The sequence below is a fragment of the Silurus meridionalis genome, chromosome 20 (assembly GCF_014805685.1).
Source record: "Silurus meridionalis isolate SWU-2019-XX chromosome 20, ASM1480568v1, whole genome shotgun sequence".
In the NCBI taxonomy this organism is placed as follows: Eukaryota; Metazoa; Chordata; class Actinopteri; order Siluriformes; family Siluridae; genus Silurus; species Silurus meridionalis.
In genome coordinates, this window is record NC_060903.1 from 6909336 (window position 1) to 6927828 (window position 18493).

General features: G+C 37.0%; 2 protein-coding genes and 1 long non-coding RNA gene across 3 annotated transcripts; 2 read left to right on the forward strand and 1 right to left on the reverse strand.

Annotated features, from left to right (window-relative positions):
- Positions 1-7844: 7844 nt before the first annotated feature.
- Positions 7845-15443, reverse strand: LOC124402756. The gene is made up of 3 exons (XR_006928783.1): positions 15305-15443; positions 9410-9543; positions 7845-9196 (listed from the first exon to the last, which is right to left on the reverse strand). It is a non-coding gene; the product is annotated as an uncharacterized LOC124402756 (long non-coding RNA).
- Positions 8919-12729, forward strand: pnhd (pinhead). The gene is made up of 6 exons (XM_046875963.1): positions 8919-9135; positions 9428-9558; positions 9981-10257; positions 10637-10818; positions 11649-11707; positions 12159-12729. Exons 1-6 carry the CDS (start codon positions 8919-8921, stop codon positions 12307-12309), a joined length of 1017 nt encoding a protein of 338 aa, XP_046731919.1. The 3' UTR covers positions 12310-12729.
- On the forward strand, positions 15388-17439 carry LOC124402754 (anti-dorsalizing morphogenic protein). Its single transcript, XM_046875962.1, has 5 exons — positions 15388-15757; positions 15945-16081; positions 16175-16297; positions 16399-16594; positions 16696-17439. Exons 1-5 carry the CDS (start codon positions 15388-15390, stop codon positions 17118-17120), a joined length of 1251 nt encoding a protein of 416 aa, XP_046731918.1. The 3' UTR covers positions 17121-17439.
- Positions 17440-18493: the final 1054 nt, after the last annotated feature.

The following is an 18493-nucleotide window of genomic DNA, read 5'->3' on the forward strand; positions in this document are numbered from 1 at the left end:
TTCCAAATACAAAAAATTGATATAAAATTACAGGAATTGGGTTAAACCCTAATAGGGTTAAATAAATAAAACTAGCAATCACATAAGCACTAATGGTTCCAAATTAGAAGTATAATCCTATTGTAGAAGTTAAAGTGAAACTAACATGTTTATCCATAACTGAAGAAAACATTCACATTGCAGCGGACTTTAAAAATTAAAGGCCAGGGTTATTACTCAATTTATAGAAGAGGTATATAATTGCAACATATGTAGCTTGGAGTTTATTTTGTTAATCTAAATTTCCAATTCTAGCAATTAATTGTAACATTATAAAGTCTGCAGTTTGCATGGCTCAGCTGTTCTGTCCAGTTGTGGCTACTCAAGATCTTCCACTGTATTAAGCTCACATTGTGCACAGGGGGGATTGTCATGCTGACACGTTTTTGTTCAAGTGAAGTTAAAATTGAATGATACCACATCTGAAAACATCCGATACAAATTTTATGCCTTCAACTTTGTGTAAACAGTTTGGAGAAGAACCACACACAGCTGAAAGTCAGGTGCCCCACTACTTTTGTCCATATCGTGTATATCTAGCTTGTACTTGATCTGTCACAATTGGCCCCTGGTAGAGATATTATGTTCATGGCAAATTTATATGGCATTTATTATTGCCTGAACCATATATGCTATATATAACTACAGTACTAGCATAAGAAGTTTTCATGCAGTGATTAGTTATACCGTGTTTATTACTCAACAATGGGACTACTGTTTGAAGATATTTTTTTTCTTTTTTATCGTAGTATGTGTTTATTGCAAAAGATTAAGCTGAATTATGGGCTTCTGTTCAGGCCCTGAGGTTTCCAGTGTATAAGCATAAATATAAGTAATGGTGAAATATGGTGCCTTGTCAAAGCATTGTTCATTCCTCAGAACTTTCTGGATTACGATCAAAGGTACAATCTCACAAACCCCAACAAGTTTGATAAGACATGCATGCTTTCCTAATAGCTGCCTAGTGAAAGCCTGTCTGGACAGTGAGAGATCATTCACTATCAGCCTTAGTCGAGCCTCAGGGCTAGTACACATGAGCGAACACAAATTTACAAGAAGCCAAGGTCTTAATACACGACCCAGCACTCCAGGAAGAGTTGTGAAATAGGCAGGAAATGCAAACATCGACTTTTTTGGAGGCAGGGGGAGTAAAGCATCACTTGTAAGGTTAATTATGATATGCAGATTTTATAACATATGATAATCTAATAAAAAGTGAAGTGTGCCATGTATTCTGGTATTTGGGTTTCACACAAAAAATTGGCATTAAACAGCCGGTGAATATTATTTAAGATCAAATCTGTCTTTATAATGACCATTAAATACTTTTTTGACAATTTTTTTTTAATCTATATGCAAATAATGTTTTTGTCACCCAACAAATGTTAGAACTAACTGAATTAAGGCTTATTTAGCCAACCTACACTAAAGAAGTATTAGGACACCTGTTTTTTGTTTTCTTCATTGTCATTGCATGCTGTAACATAAGATCTTCCCATCACTTGCACCAAGGGCGGATCTACCGGAGTGGACCCCGGTTTATTAAATTTTATAGGACCCCGGTTTATTATTTTATAGGTCAGTATAAAAATGTGTGCCCCCGTGTATACACCAAATATGTATCTCATTTCTTGAATCCACAAAAACCACGCAAGGATGCTTGCTTCAGTGTTGCCAACCCCTCGTAATTTTCATCCCACCCCATAAATCATTTTCTGGATCCGCCCCTGACTTGAACTGGGAGACCCAAACCTGTTCCAGCATGACAATCCCCCTGTGAAAAGGTGTTTACATAGGTTGAAAAATCTTGAGTGGCCTGCTATAGAGATTTGACCTCAACCCTATTGAACACACCACACGCTGCATCCGCAAAGCCAACAGCATTGTGGACGACCCCACACACCCATCACACACTCTTCACCCTCCTGCCATCAGGGAAGTGGTTCCGAAGCATTCGGGGGCCACATCCAGACTGTGTAACAGTTTCTTCCCTCAAGCCATCAGGCTTCTCAACAAAGTGAGAAGTGTGATTGATTTGTACAACCCAGACTCAACACACACTCGTACTCACTTCGCACACCCATGTCTTCAGTGCCACATATATCACATCACTTCATTACCATAAACTGTCTACATGCCGTTTTTACACGTCTTTCCTGGATTGCTGCTATTTGCTCTTTGCACGACATTTTGTTTACATTTTTTGCTTCTGTTCCCTTTGTCTCTTTACAAGAGGTTTACTGGCGGAGATATTTTGTGTTTTGTGTATTGTCTTGCACTGTCTTGTGTTGTCTTACACTGTCTTGTGTTGTCTTGCACTGTCTTGTGTTGTCTTTGCACTGTTTGCCCCAGGTTGCAGACATGCACTTTATGTGACGAGGACACTTACTAGTCCTCAGCCCTGTGTTTTCTGTTTCTTTGATAATTGTTGTATGTAGCATCAGGGTTCAGGAGCAACGTTGTTTCATTTTACTGTGTACTGCGTCAGCTATATATGGTTGAAATGACAATAAAAGAAGAGTGGAAGTTATTATAACAGCAAATGGGAGCTAAATGTGGCATTTGATGTTAAAAAAGCACATACGGATCTTATGGTCAAGTGTCCACAAACATTTGTCCATGTAGTGTCTAAAAAAAACAAAATCTGTGTGTTTAGCTGTGTGTTGTATTTCCTTTAACAAGTTTAAAACTGTAGATCAATTGTGCTTCACGTTGGCTCTTCATTTGTTCAAATACATGCACCAGTTTTCTTGAGAACACCCTCTCATAAATAAATTAATAAATTAATAAATGTATACATTTCTGCTCGAAAATAAGCCAAACGACCTTATATGGTCAAAAATATCACATATTCCTTAAATTAATGCGACATTTGCTCCACTTTCTTCACTTCATGCCTCTTGCATTAACTATGTCGCCATCTGCTGGTAAGCTATGCGCATAGCACATGTGCTATTTCAAGCACCTAAAAGAGAGCTGAAATAAAAATTAAATACCGATGCAAACCAAAACATACTTTATTATATTATATACTATATTGTAAAAAATATAGTGTAACCCTATATCAATATTTATGATCTCATTCTCTTTGATATATTGTACATGCATAGGTATCATGATACATAACAATATTTAATACCATACCAAACACATTACTTTTCAAATGTCTCGCTAGAAGTCTAATAACCTCATAGACTTATATAATATTACTCTGGGACTCATCTTCAAGCATACTGTATAGTTGCTAGTACAGATTATTCACATATGATAGTGTCCTCCTCTTCTTCTTCTTCTTTCGGCTGCTCCCAATAGGGGTCGCCACAGCGGATCATGTCCTCCACATCTGCCTCTTTCAACCAAACCACCTGCATGTCTTCCTTCACCACATCCATAAACCTCCTCCTTGGTCTTCCTCTTTTCCTCCTTCCTGGTGGCTCCATCCTCAGCATTATCCTACCGATATACCCCATGTCCCTCCTCTGCACATGTCCAAACCATCTCAATCTCGCCTCCCTCACCTTGTCTCCAAAATGTCCTAATGTGCTGTCCCTCTAAAAAACTAATTTCTAATCCTGTCTATCCTCGTCACTCCCAAAGAAAACCTCAACATCTTCAGCTCTGCTACCTCCAGCTCCACCTCCTGTCTTTTACTCAATGCCACTGTCTTCAAGTATGATAGTGTAACTAATAAATTAGATGAATGTAAGTCTAGAGCTACAGGTAGCACTTGGGACTTTATGGGGAACAATAAATTTTTTGCTAGACTTGTGTACAAGTAAATTAAAGATGTGGGTCATTAATTGCAGCACTGTAGACTATTAATGATCTGGGAAATGTTCATTATTGCAATATGAGTATGGGACTATGGATGTGATTTGATGATCATTAATGTGCTACACTATGCCCTGTATTCATTTCTGAAATAAATGACAAAATTGCACTACAACTTTATGCAATTGCAAATGATTTGTTTTAATAATTCAAAGATAGAACTTGCTTCGATGGAGTCTTCACCACTACCTCCTTAACGACTGATTTATCTGTGCTAAGGTGCCCTGCTGGATCTGCCAGATGTGCCAGTGTAGTGAGAATAAAAGACTTTACCAAGGCTAAGAAAGGAGCACTCAGCAGACACTTGTCCCATAAACAGTCTTGCTTGGACTACACTCACGTAAGGCTGATGTAGGTGGCATCTAGCTTCAGTTTGCTCAGACTGGAGCTGTTAAGTCTAAACATATACTATAGATCCTCAGTGTAAAAAAAATCCCCAGCATTGGTTCGAGTCTTGACTGTGTAGCTCTCTCAACACAAAGATTTTCAAAAAGCAATTTTCTATATCCAGTAATGGAGTTTTAAAAGAACCAGATACAGTTCATGTGTCTATATTTGTATAATTAATACACTACATCTCAATAATAATCCTTGCATGATTTACCTGATTGACCTCTGTGGTCACTTCCTTTGCTTTGATAGCAACAGCACTGCAGTCATTACTTTAAAATATCATTAACAATAAGTTGTGATTGGGATGGGAAAACATAATATGGTGTTCTTTTATAAGAAAATAATAAACAGTAAAAAAAATACAAAATAAAAAAATTAAGTGTTTTATTTTATTTTGATACCATAGCAAGTCTTCTAACAATAATTAAATAAATATAGGGTTTTTGTTGTTGTTGTTGTTTTTTGATTTATCTAATGTCATGGTCATGTTCACATAGGTTTAGCAGTACAATGTATACATTTACTAAATATAAAAAAATAAAGAAATGTTCACACATAGGCATTAATAGCCCAGGGTTTTAACAACTTATAATAGCAATATTTGGTATAAATGACAAGGGCATATGACACCAGCAAAAAAATAAATTAATAAATAAATAGAATTAATTACACTTTTCAGTTTTACTCACTTTGTGACTGCAAGACCTGCAAAAACACACGCTGGATCGCCACAACAGAAAGTCTCCCCCTGCTGGAGATCCCAGGTAAAGTTCTTTGCCAGAGGCTCATTCAATGACCAGGTACAGTTCATTAGGATGGTGCATCCAGTTTCTAAAAAATAAATTACTAAATAAAAAAATAGAGAACAACATAGCGAGAAAATATGCATTAGAAGTAAATTTGGTAGGAAATCCTTCTTATTAAGTATTAAAGTACAAAACCCAGACTTTTGGTTTTTAACTGGCCAATCAGCTCCTTTATTCAAATATTTCTTGGAGACATTTGGGCTGTCAGACTAATATAGCTACAGATTACATTATTTTAAGTAATGCTATCAATGTCCTTGTGAGATTTACTGTATTAGCCTTGTTCTACTTCCCAAAATGCAGTATATCACGATTATGCTGAGGTCACGAATCCATGATACAAAAGTGACAGCAAGAAAAATCTGAGCCTTGTGCAAACCGTATAAGAACACTGCCAGATTCTTTTACTTGTATGCGTATATAGTTGGAAGACATCTGACAGACTTTCTGTTTGACCTACAAACACATGTAGGACATTCACTCATTAGCAAGACAGTAATGAGATTACAGATTCTCACTGTCTACTACTGGGCCGTTACATTAGGATGGGAAATGAAGATTAGCATGCAGTCTCTCTCTCTTTCTCTCTCTCTCTCTCTCTCTCTCTCTCTCTCTCTCTCTCACACACACACACACACACACACACACACACACACACACACACACACACACACACACAAGCAAATCATATATTTTATCAAAGGACAAATTTTGCTATGTTCATCTAAAACATGTAACTTGGAAAATCCCAAGTTACAAATCAAACAATTTAACTAAGGAATTCCTATGCTACAAGATGAGATGGTCTCCTCTGCTCTAAAGCCACCAACATACACCTTTCATACACACTCTTCATTCTCCTGCCCTCTGGAAGAAAAAAATGACTGGAGCATTCGGACCCTCATGATTAGCTGTTTAACTGATTAACAGTTTCTTCTCAAAAGACTTTAGACCCTTAACAAAGGACTGGACACACACACACACACACACACACACACATACACACACACACACACACACACACACACACACACACACACACATACAAACCCATTAATTACATTTTAATGGACGAACATTGGCTGCTAAATAATCACCAAACATTGACATGTACAGTATTTAATAATTCTATAGACAATTTATTTACATTGTCCTTTGTGTAACATGTCAGTAAAGATGTGTAAAGGTCAGTTTGTTCTAGTTAGGAGTTGTACAGTGATGGAACTGTAATGAATGGACATTTGGTGCGACCCAGATGAGGTTTCTTCCTCATGCCGTCTTGGGGAGTTTTTCCTTTGCCACTGTTGCCTCTGATTCGCTTATTAGAGATGGCCATAAATTTATAGGGAACAAACCTGCACTCAATAAACGTATATATTGTTTTGTTTCACTGCTGTACTGTATATGTTTGGAATGACAATAAGCCACTTGACTTGTGTGACGTCAAAACCAAAATTCCGCTTTACAGCATCAACAGTAAAAAGTCGCACATCTTTAAAGGATTTATACTGTATTTATCTATAATACTATGCTTTAGTATATTTAGCAATTAGCTAGAAAACCTGAGGTATAGTTTTCCCTCTTTTCTCTTGTGACAGTGTATGAGTTCCACTTTTCATCCTATTACACATTTAATTCAACATAGCCCTATTACATGTTATGAACATATCAATAATCAACAACACAACAATTATCTATAGAAGTAAATAAGGTGTGTCTATAGAAAATGCAAGTACACTAATAAGGGGTTCCCTGACTTAAAAAAAAAGGCAGTGGAATCTAAAATGTACTCTGCTTTTTCTGTCTAAACAAATTAGATCAATCTAAAACACATCTCTATGAGAAAATCAGTCAAGAGAATGAGAAAATATCTATGAGAAAATACGGAAAGATATGTTTTTTTTTTTTTTTTAGATCAAAACTAGTTCAAAAAGCAAGAACTATTAACCGTTTATAAAAAACGACTTCATAAATCATTACGCTTGTAATATTGTGATACTAAAAAAATTAATAAAACACACAAAAGCTTACGATGTAATGTACAGTTGTGCTGATTTGAGATGAGATGATCCAGAAACTTCCTTCTTCACCTTTTCGACCTTCCCACAGTTCTCACAGTTGAAATGCGTATGCAGCTTTAACGATGCCCTTTGTCCTATTATCATGGAAAAGTTGTGGATTTGGGAATGAGAATGCACTACAAAAAGCATTTCCTGACAGAAGGGGAAACTTTTCAGCTATTGCGGTTAATACTGGGTTCATCTACTTTTGTTAAATATAATTGATGGCTCATAATATTTACCTCTAAGAGATTATGTATCTAATAATCCTATCACGGTTTATGGAAGGAAACAATTAGCTGCAGTAATTGAGGCGTGATGCTGGCGGATGAGTGATTAGGTGTCATTTAGGCCTCCTTTTAACTGGATCAGACGCAGAAACCGAGCTGGTGTCAGTGTGATTAATGTGTGGGGTGTGTTGAGGGTGTAATTGAAGATCACCGATTATGAGTGAAGTGGAAATTGGTCAGACAACAGATCAAAGAAAAGAAAGACTTGAATTCAGTGCTAGCTGAATACACTTACATAGAAAACAAGACGGGTTGGAAATATTCAATCTAATCATAACTTTCTTAAAAAAACGAAACTTAAATAATATTTATAAAGTTACACGTTAGTCAAACTGTAAAAACGTGACCATTTTGTCCACAATTCAATGTAGACAAAGAATTAACATTATTATCACTGTTTATACAAAGAAGACGGGAGTCAAACACATTATGTACCACTGCTTTTTATTTACTCTTTATTTCAGCAAAAAGACAAAAAAAACTACAACAACGCTTTTGGGTGGAGCTTTAAAAAGAATATACTACATTTGGTGGTAAAACAAGCATCAAATTGTACATTCACTCTTTTTTCTTGAGATTTCAATTCCAGAATGCTTATTGAGGGTCTTTTGTAGTTCTTACTCTCGTTTTCTATGAACTTTTTGGGTTGTTCATCCTAAAAATGAATAGATATCAAATCCCAACACATCCACTGTGCAAATTTATTTAAAACAGAAAAATTATAGAAAGAAAGTGGGCATGTATGTTGTTTTGACCTCTTTCCCTTTCTCTTATATGCCATTTGGCTCATCCTGAATAAACGTGAAGGTGCCGCTGTCCTCGGCAGGGGGTGCTTGACTGCCACGCACAGCCAGTTTACTTGTTGTGAGCCTCGTTTTTGGTTTAAGTGGAGGTGCTAAACACCTTCCTCCCGAGATAAAAGGTGAATAATGCCTTTCAATGAGAGGTGCTTAGAGCCTCAAAGCCCCTTAAGCAGTTCATTAGAGAAAGAGCGGGCCTGGTCGATGCAGTGACCCGCTGAGATCTCGCAGCAAAAACAAGGGGGCCTCTACAGGTACTTCCCTTTGATGTGGCCCCCGCCTAGGAGCAGGCATTAGAGTGATGGAAATTTGATTATTCCTCACCCCTTTCATTTAGCCAGTGACATTTGTGGCCACATATAAAGATCGCAACCAGCTAGAACAGGAGGACCAGTCAGGCAAGACTGAGTACAGGTTTAGTTTGAGAGAGTGTGTGACACTGAGGAGTATTGCTATGGATATGGTTTCGCTTTACATGGTCCTGCTTCTTCTCTCTTTGTGTCGTCAGAGCTGTAAGTACTACCCTATCTGTACTATTTTGCCTTGTTTACACGGCACTAACATTATGGATACTTCATCAATACCTGTTTTGAACTTGGCTATGCTAAAAAAAAATTGTTTTTGTATTATAATTATTATTACATTATAACATGCAACTAGCTTAGACACTAATACAAAATGTTGAATGAATGACTCATTATGGTCGGTAAAAGTGGGAAATATGTCTTTTTTTTAATTAAATCTGCGTATTTTGATCTGGAAAGCATTTACAGAAATTTACAATTTATTCCTATTCTGTGTTTTCGCCTGCCTTTTACAGTGACAGCTGTACTGAACATGCACATAGAGCCAAGAAATCTGTTTGCAGAGAGAGCGTGCTGTAGACGCCAGAGTCACTTCATCTACATAGGACAAGGTGAGGAAAAGAGTGGGTGTGAACCATGGCGCCCCCTATCAGTCCTTAACAGAACGAACAGCTGAAATATAAAAAAAGCATGTCCTGTAAGTTAAGATCAGTGTTTCCCAACTCTGGTTCTTTCTCCAGCTCTAATACGCCTAAATCGTTGTTAAAAATAAAGCTCGTACTGCAGTGGGACTAAACCAGATTTGGGAAACACTTAATATAGTATAATATTTTGTGCAGTATCAATGAAATGCAAACAGATTAGAAATTATGTTATTGAACTTACCAGCTTTGTGTTCACCAGATATCTCGGGTAGTCCAGTGAACGTGGATGTCGGCATGTGCAGAACAAACTGTGGCCAAGCACGACCCTCGTCCTTTGACACTGGGATGCAGGGATACTCCTCCCTTCTGGAGTTGCTGCGAGACAAAAAGGTATTGTGTCAATAAAATGTTTACACCACATTTATAATTATGTAATATTATACATTTCTGAATTATTACTCTAACCATATACTTTTAAAATATTTATTCTGTGAATTATAACACCGTCTGTATCACAAATTGCTTTTTTTGTTTTGTTTTTAATTAAGTTATAATCCCTGGGAGATTTAAGCTTTCTCATGTGTGATTGTAATTTATAAACAAATTAATTTAAAAAAGTTGGTCAAAAAAATTGTACAAAAGTTGCAAATGTATTATACATTAAATAAAAATATCCTCAAACTCAAGAATTATTTTGAAATGCAAAACTACTGGTTTTACTGCACTTAGGAGACCTATATATCGTGTGTATCATAGAAATGTCTTGAAACGCTACCTCTACCTCTATAACACATAATCCACTTTGTGTGCAGATGCAAACTCCAGGAGTGCCCTCTTTTGAGCTCACAGGCTTCGGAGGAAACCTTCCGGCGTGTGGCGCCAGCATGACCTGTGAACCCACTGGACTTCGGGTAGATAAAGTAATGCTCATGAACGGCCTTCGTGAGGTGGAAATCATTGAGGACTGCCACTGTGAGGCCAAAGTGACTCGCTGTGTCCGAGCACCCTCTCTCAGAACATACTTCTTCGAGACACCTTATGAGACTGTTATCGACGTGGGCAAGTGTGTAGGATCGAAAGGTGAACCAGGTAAGAAACCAGCCAATAACTGTTCATGCATATGGACATGGGCAGTTCATTTTCACTATTACCCCCTCCCTCAGTTGTACCCTTTTTACCTCTTTGAACATTTAAGATACGAAAGAACTTAACTAATCCTAAGGAAATTCTTTTGCCAGAGACTGCTTCAGAGTACAAGAACAAATTTATATAAATTAAATATAAATTTAATTCTCTCTCTCTCTCTCTCTACATATATATATATATATATATATATATATATATATATATATATATACACACACAAACAACAACATTTTAATTATTTGACATACCTTCAGCACAAAATATGGTGGCTCTATAAAGTGAACTGATGTGCACACTTTATTTTTTTTTTTTTTTTTTACAGAGGGCTTTTCCTGTGTGCCCACTAAGTTTGATTCTGCTCTTGTGGACACTCCGAATAAAGTGGAACTGATTCAGACAGTGACCGGCTGTGATATGAAAGAAGGCTGCTACAGAATCCCGTACGTGGAATATCATTACGAGATCACATACAATGAAGACGGGCTCAAGGAAGAAAACCTCAAGGTGGGTTTTTTTTTTCTTCCCGAAAAACGAGTGAAACGTCTGAGAATCAGGAAAAACCTGAAATGAGCAGAACACACTGCTGTGACTGTAGTCGTTTTGTCTTTTTCTAATCGACTTAATGTCTGAACTACATTTGATTTAAGAACTTCTTAAAAAAAAAATCCAAGCTACAGCTTTGGCTGAACGGCTTTCACTTAAAGAGGAAATTAGTCATTTCCATTTGGTGTTAGCTGAGACTAATAAGTGAGCCCCATTTGCCAGACACAAAGGTTAAACCAATGATCCATTTCCCCCAACTGCAATCCACATCTTTACTTTTGACACCCAAATGATCCATGCTTTGAGTTTGACTTATCCTTTTTACATTCATTTGTAATACAATACTAATCTAATACAAAACCCTTTTTCTTTATTTATATATATGTATATAAATGTATTTATATACATATATACAATGACAGACATTGTACATGCTAGACCTGAGTACTGGCCCTACTGTTATACTCCTATAAAACCCCTAGTGATAAAACCCTTTGTGTTATTCGAATCAGCTTCATTAATTCACAACAACTTAAAGCCCATTTTGGCTTTGAAGGGACCAAAACTGTTTGACTGGTTCGAGCAAACCTTTGGCCATCTGTCCAAGCTCTGTGAAGGTGTGAAGGCTGAGGATCACAAATGGCCCCAGCAGGTGCCAAATCAAAGTGTTTATCATGTTAAGAGAACAGAACCCCATCCCTCCCCCTCTTGGTTTAGAGTGCGCTGGTGAATATTAGCGGCTTGTGGTGAGCTGATTGCTTCTCTCTCTTGTCTTGCTAATTGTTTCGTAGGAAATAGATGTGGGGAGATGTTTGGGAAGCTGCACCTCAGGAAACCGCTGTCTTCTAAGGTATGCTAAAAAACAGCTGATACAACACAGATACATAACAAATCCTCGACAAAAAAGGGCTTAATCGAGTTTTTGTGGTTCGCTCTTGAAAAAACTCCTAACGGGATTTCGGTCACATACACTAAAATGCCAAATGAAACAGCAACTATTGCAATAGTGTCTAAACTACAAAACAGTAACGGGAGTTAAACAGTACCTTTCTCCCCCGCATTTACCATTTTAAAGATATGTATTAATCATGTAAATTAGATTTATTTGAAAACTACTGGAAGTGCATCTTACTACATTTATCTCATTCAACATACAACTGAGTAGCTATGGGGTTAATGGCCTCGCTCAGGGGCCCAGAAGTGGCAGCCTGGTGTGGCTGGGATTTGATACGCTTTATGTATATGTTATCACCCATGAACGCTCAAATCCCTGACTCTTCCTCTCTAACACTTTTGTACAGGAGTGCCTCTGATTCTGCTGAGTGTCTGCTGTGGGCAGAAGGACGGGGCAGTGCGTGTGTTCCACAAGGATATGAAAGCCACACGTTTCTCAATCAGCATGGACAAATCCGAACTGTGCTGGCCATTACCTCATGCCTCTGCCAGTCTTAAAAATAGCGACCTCTACTGAAAGTGCATACACACTGCACCAACCAAGAGGACTTGCATTTACAATCGACCAAATGCAGAAGCACGTTAAAAGTCAAGATTTTTAACATAAAAATAGCACATAGTATTATAGTATTCAAAAATACTAGTTAGTATTATAATATGTGGTTTAGGTGGTTTTCGAATCTGTGTTTTCCTAACATTACATGATCATGGACATTTGTTTCTCTTATGCAGAATTTAAAGTTGACCTGTTACAGCTGTCCCTGTAATATATGTAAACTATGTAAATATAATTTTGTAAATAAAATGTGATGCCACTAATTAAAGCAATGTACAGTAATCGTTGTTATTGTCCAATAAGCATCAATAAACAGAAATACCTTGTAAAGGAGAAAATCGTAATTGTTACAGCTCACTGCTTCGAAAGTGCAGTATAGAAACAGCAATAATTTCTTTCAGTTGTTCAAGTAAACGAATGCTACCCTCTGACCTCGCTGTTTCACAAACTATACTCTTTATTAGAAATTATTTTACAAACAGGCTGCATTATTTTTAACCACAATTTACTTAAAGTGCCTCAAAAGTTGTTACAGTTAATAAAACAGATTTTAGACGAAATAATTAAACATTTATTCTGTAATTGTACAGGGCCATAAATAAAAAAAAAGATAATAAATGAATTCAACAAATAAAACCTCACATCACGCAGCGTTAAATGTGTTTAAAATGTTGATCAATGTTATAAAATTGTCATTTTTACTTTAGAATTGTTAGATCACTTTAATTTTTTTACTTTCATATAGAAAAATCTTGTAAAAGAAATAGTACTTTTGAAAATGTAATCGGTTCAAAGTTGGATCAGCTGAAATTGAAAAAGAAATGTTTAAAACCTGTGCAATAACATTAATAAAACAAAGAACAAATTGATAATTAAATATTTTACCATGTGACTATTTTTGCAAGCTAATGTATTTCAAATTTGGGTTAAGAAAATACGGTTTTTAATTACTGCATACAAATTTTCTGTATTTTCTAGCTGTATTCTACAAAAGAGACTTAGAAAATAATAATGTATTGCCAATGATACCTTTGCTGAAACAAGAAATGTAATGGTTGCCTAAAACTTGGGCAAAGTACTACAGTATTTTGTGTGTGTGTGTTTTTCCCCCCTGTATTTTCTAGTTGTTTTCTACTAAAGAGACATGATATATATAATTATGAATATCGTGTATATTTATTATACTATACCTGAAAAAAGAAATCTAATTGCAACTATATGTGTATATATATATATATATATATATATATATATATATATATATATATATATATATATATATATATATATATATAATGGTTGTCTAAAACTTGGGCAAAGTACTACAGTATTTTGTGTGTGTGTGTGTGTGTGTGTTTCCCTGTATCTTCTAGTTGTTTTTTTACTAAAGAGACATGATATATATAATCATGAATATCATGTATATCTATTATACTATACTTGAAGAAAGAAATCTAATTGCAACTATATGTATATGTGTGTGTGTGTATAATGGTTGCCTAAAACTTGGGCAAAGTACTACAGTATTTTGTGTGTGTGTGTGTGTTTCCTGTATCTTCTATTTGTTTTTGTTTTTTTACTAAAGGGACATGATATATATATAATCATGAATATCGTGTATATCTATTATACTATACCTGAAGAAAGAAATCTAATTGCAACTATATGTATATGTGTGTGTGTGTGTGTGTGTGTGTGTGTATGTATATATAATGGTTGCCTAAAACTTGGACAAAGTACTACAGTATTTTGTGTGTGTGTGTGTGTGTGTGTGTGTGTGTGTGTGTGTGTGTCTGTGTTTCCCTGTATCTTCTATTTGTTTTTTTTACTAAAGAGACATGATATAAATCTAATTGTGACTATATGTAAATGTGTTTGTGTGTATGAATATATATATATATAAAATGAGATTTGTCCTTATATTGTCTTTTATGCTGTTTTTGTTAAATAGCAAATAAAGAGAGTGCCTCATGACGGCTGTGTGTGATTTCCAATAGTCTGGTGAGAAAACAGAGCACATCTGAAGAAACCATTAGATTTACACAGTTTTGTTTTTAGCTTTGAACTCAGGTAAACACACCAGCAGACTTCAGTAAACCACTTGCAATCACTTTAATGCCACCCAGACCTCCATGAAGACCTCCTGGCCTCCAAACACACAACTACTCCCCATGTGAAGCTCAGATCTGAATCCATACCGTCTCTATAGCAGTGTGTTAAAGGGGATAATAACCGTGCTGACACTTATATCTCTAACCCCGGCTTTAAGAAATAATGTCCCACGGCGTTAAGCAATGACCAGAAAAGTCTTTGTGTGTTATAAATGAGGTGACAATAAAAAACAGGATATGTTTTCATTAACAACCGATGACTGGAGCTCTTTTCATACCTGAGGGGATTTGCGACTATTTATGCTAACGATAATGAATGGGCTGATTAGCATAATGTTTCAACGACTCATTTGTTCTCTTTAAAAAAAAAAAGGTATAAACTCCTAAAACAGACTTTATCTAACTGTATTTGTGCAGGTGTCGCAAACGCTTTCCGTTTTGTTTGCCCGTGTAATTGTTGTTCCTCAGTTAAATTATCCCCGTTTGCTTGAAATTAATGGATCCATTGATAAGCCCGTTAGCCGCCTGCGGTGAGCAAACTTCCTCACCCTCCTTCAGCATGCCGCCCAGGAACCTCTCTGCTGTAGGGCCGGCATTAGCTTCTTTTCACCTCAATAAAAATACATTAAAAAAAACGCATTCTTATAAATGTGTCATTACAATGTCTACATTAGTATTTATAATATATTTAAAGATAGTCTAAGGCACCCCTGTAAGGAGACTCGCATTCTTGGGAGCTGGAGTTGAGCTAATCACCCGGTCAGGTTCACACCTTGTTAACACCACCATTTAGCTTTGCGCTACATTTCGCCGATTATTGACTTACATTTGCGATCAAATAGCACCTCTTTATCGCTGTTTACCGATGAGCTGCACGCCACTAAAGCATTTCATATAAAGCCCTGGCTGATGCCGAGGTGTTCACTCAGCAAGACGTTCTTCATAAGGATCGACCTCGATACGCCGGTCGATATGCTCGCCTCCGCCGTCTTCTTCACCATCGCCTTCTTGGTTGGCCTGGGAAGCTCCAGGCCTTCTCTTGTATCATTAGGAGACCGCTTTTCTGTGGAAAACGAGTCGAGGGAAGTCCGCTTGGCCGCCATTAAGCGCCTTTTGGAGGTTTTCGGCATGGAAGATCCTCCTGCTTCTCAGGGTCGAGGCCACAAGCAGCCTCCTCAGTACATGCTCGATTTGTACAACACGGTGGCGGATGTGGACGGGGTTACCAAAGACCCTACTTTACTAGCTGGAAATACAGTCCGAAGTTTCTTTGACAAATGTAAGTAAAAAATTTAGGATTTCTTTTTCTATAGAATTACTAAATAAAGTAGGTTTTTTTGCCCCACAGATTGTTCTATGTTATGATAATTAACATCTAGCACTGTACACCTCCACGTCTAGATTGTACACAGTTGTTCTGGTTGTCTTCATATACAAATATTTCTTTCTGGTTTTCTGTTAAACAGTACACAGCCAACAGGTCGAGTTCATGTTCAACTTGTCCACCGTGGCCAGAAATGAGAAGGTTCTTACAGCAGAGCTGCATCTGTTTAAACTGAGGCCTCAAGCATCACTCACTTTCAACAGACATCACTTCTGTCAGGTAAGACCCTCATTATCGTCCCACCCGAGAAACCGACTCAAATGTGAAACGAAACAAGTGTAAAACGTAAACTCTTTTTCTCCTTATCTACAGGTCAGTGTTTATCAGCTTCTCGATAACACCAAACTGAACGTCTCACACGGAAAGAAGCTCGTGTCTTCGAGACTCATTCCTGTTCATTCGAACGGCTGGGAAGTTTTCACCATCACACAAGCGGTGAGTTCAAACCGGGATTTTCAAGACCATCTCACATGTTTTGTATGCTTGATTAAGATGGTGATGATCTAAAAGTTATTATTTGGTGCCTTTCTTTGAAGGTTCGCACATGGATGGTGGATGCAACCAGCAACCTAGGGCTCCTGGTGACCATCCGGACTCTGGCAGGGATTCAGCTGGACATGCGGACTGTGCGTTTTGCCTCAGGGCAAAATCACCATCACAGTAAGCAGCCCATGCTGGTTCTCTTCACTGATGATGGCAGACGTGTCGCCTCTCCAGAAGGTGCTCTAAAAGGTAAAACAAAAAAAAAATGTTTCAGTGTCTTAATCTTATGGAAGGAAAAATGTCTTGAAATTTAGACTCGGTTCCTCTAACCAAAAGGTTCTCTTTTCCAGGTTCTGATGATTCGCTGGCCAGTCCCAAGCTCCCTCTGCCCAGCCTGACACTCTCGGGCCCTGGGCATCGTAGTGCTCGCTCCCTTGACTATGATGAAGACCCAGAAAGAACATGCCAGAGACTGCCACTGTATGTTGACTTTGAGGAGATTGGCTGGTCTGGGTGGATTGTGTCTCCCCGTGGCTACAATGCATACCACTGCAAAGGGTCTTGTCCCTTTCCTCTGGGCCAGAACATGAGACCCACCAACCATGCCACTGTTCAGTCCATTATCAATGCACTCAAGCTTACCAAGGGCATTGAGACACCGTGTTGTGTGCCAGACAAGCTCTTCTCCATTAACCTCCTGTACTTCGATGATGATGAGAATGTAGTGCTTAAACAGTATGACGACATGGTCGCCGGAAGCTGTGGTTGCCACTAAAATCACAAATCTGTTTTTAAAGATTCCAAGTTTCTATTTAGCTGAAAAAACATCTGCCAAACAAGGAATGTGGCTTGTTGGATTCATGAAGTTTTGTTATTTTACTGTAAAGTCAATAGCACTGATGAATGGTGTGTGGTATTCTGTAAAACTGGACTGGAACCCAGCTGAAATGACAGACTGCTTCTTACAGCTTTGTATTATATGTAAATAGATATAAATACTAATATATGGAGGAGGTTGAGTGGCGCCTTGTACATTTGTATATCGCATGTTGTGAACTATTATAAAGTTTTAAATAAATTGTAAAACAAAAACATTTTGTGCCAATGTATTATTTAATAACCTAAATGTCTTATTGTAGACAAAGAAATGGGATCTTAATCTAAATATCATTACCTGTTCAAATGCATATTTAAATGTTAATCAGGTGTGAATTTCAGTCTGTTACCCCACTGTTCTGAAGAGACTAAACTTGCACATATGCATTTGAATCGTTCACAAAAGTAATGTGGCGTTACATTACCAGAGTCATTATGTTAATCAATATATCACAGTAGATAATTAAAAATAATTTTCTGATAAATTAAACAAAAATGAATGGCTAGTATTGAAATTGACAGCATATATGTCTTTAGTAGTTGTTAATGCTGATACCTTAGCAGCAGCTTGATAAACAAAAAGATAACAAATATACATAAATATATGAAAGTGGTTAAATAAGCTATAATTAAATACACCATAATATCAAAACTATTATATGATATTATAAGTTTTTTTTTCAAAAAAAAACACAACCCACTCTCTCTTCGAACTGTTGCCTTCTGGTTGGCGCTACAGACCAGAACAGCCATGCACAAACACATTTATCCCGCAGGCTATACTCAGCCTGAACAATTAAAATATATATAACTACACATTGTCCATCATGACTGACACATTTATACATAGGATCCGAATGGTACATTTGTAAAATGCACACTTGTAAATAACACATATGTACATTCATTTAAACAATATTTTTACTTCTGTATATAATGCATTATTTAATTCTGTTTTACTTATATTTAGTTATATTATTTCTGAACTTTCTCCTACTCTGGAACCTCCTGTTGCCAAGTTAAATTCCTTGTGTGTGTAAACATACTTGGTAATGTGTGTGTGTGTGTATGTGTGTGTGTGTGTGTGTGTGTGTGTGTGTGTGTGTGTGTGTGTGAGTGTGTGCGTGTGTCTGTGTGTGTGTGTGTGTGTGTGTGTACAGTTACCACACCTAAATCATATTGAACTGCTCTGGGATAAAAGAAATTTCCAACTAGCAAAGAAGACGTTTGATAAGTTTTGTGAAAAGATGTAATTTATTCTAAGGAAGGATT

What these genes read in the sequence shown, in the direction of transcription:
- pnhd (XM_046875963.1), top strand. Translation starts at nt 8,919, where the DNA reads ATGGTCGGTAAAAGTGGGAAATATGTCTTTTTTTTAATTAAATCTGCG. An exon ending in CTTCATCTACATAGGACAAG is followed by an intron (nt 9,136 to 9,427) that starts GTGAGGAAAAGA and finishes TGTGTTCACCAG; the next exon opens with ATATCTCGGGTAGTCCAGTG. An exon ending in GGAAACCGCTGTCTTCTAAG is followed by an intron (nt 11,708 to 12,158) that starts GTATGCTAAAAA and finishes ACTTTTGTACAG; the next exon opens with GAGTGCCTCTGATTCTGCTG.
- LOC124402754 (XM_046875962.1), top strand. Translation starts at nt 15,388, where the DNA reads ATGCCGAGGTGTTCACTCAGCAAGACGTTCTTCATAAGGATCGACCTC. An exon ending in CCGAAGTTTCTTTGACAAAT is followed by an intron (nt 15,758 to 15,944) that starts GTAAGTAAAAAA and finishes TCTGTTAAACAG; the next exon opens with TACACAGCCAACAGGTCGAG. An exon ending in TCCAGAAGGTGCTCTAAAAG is followed by an intron (nt 16,595 to 16,695) that starts GTAAAACAAAAA and finishes TCTCTTTTCCAG; the next exon opens with GTTCTGATGATTCGCTGGCC.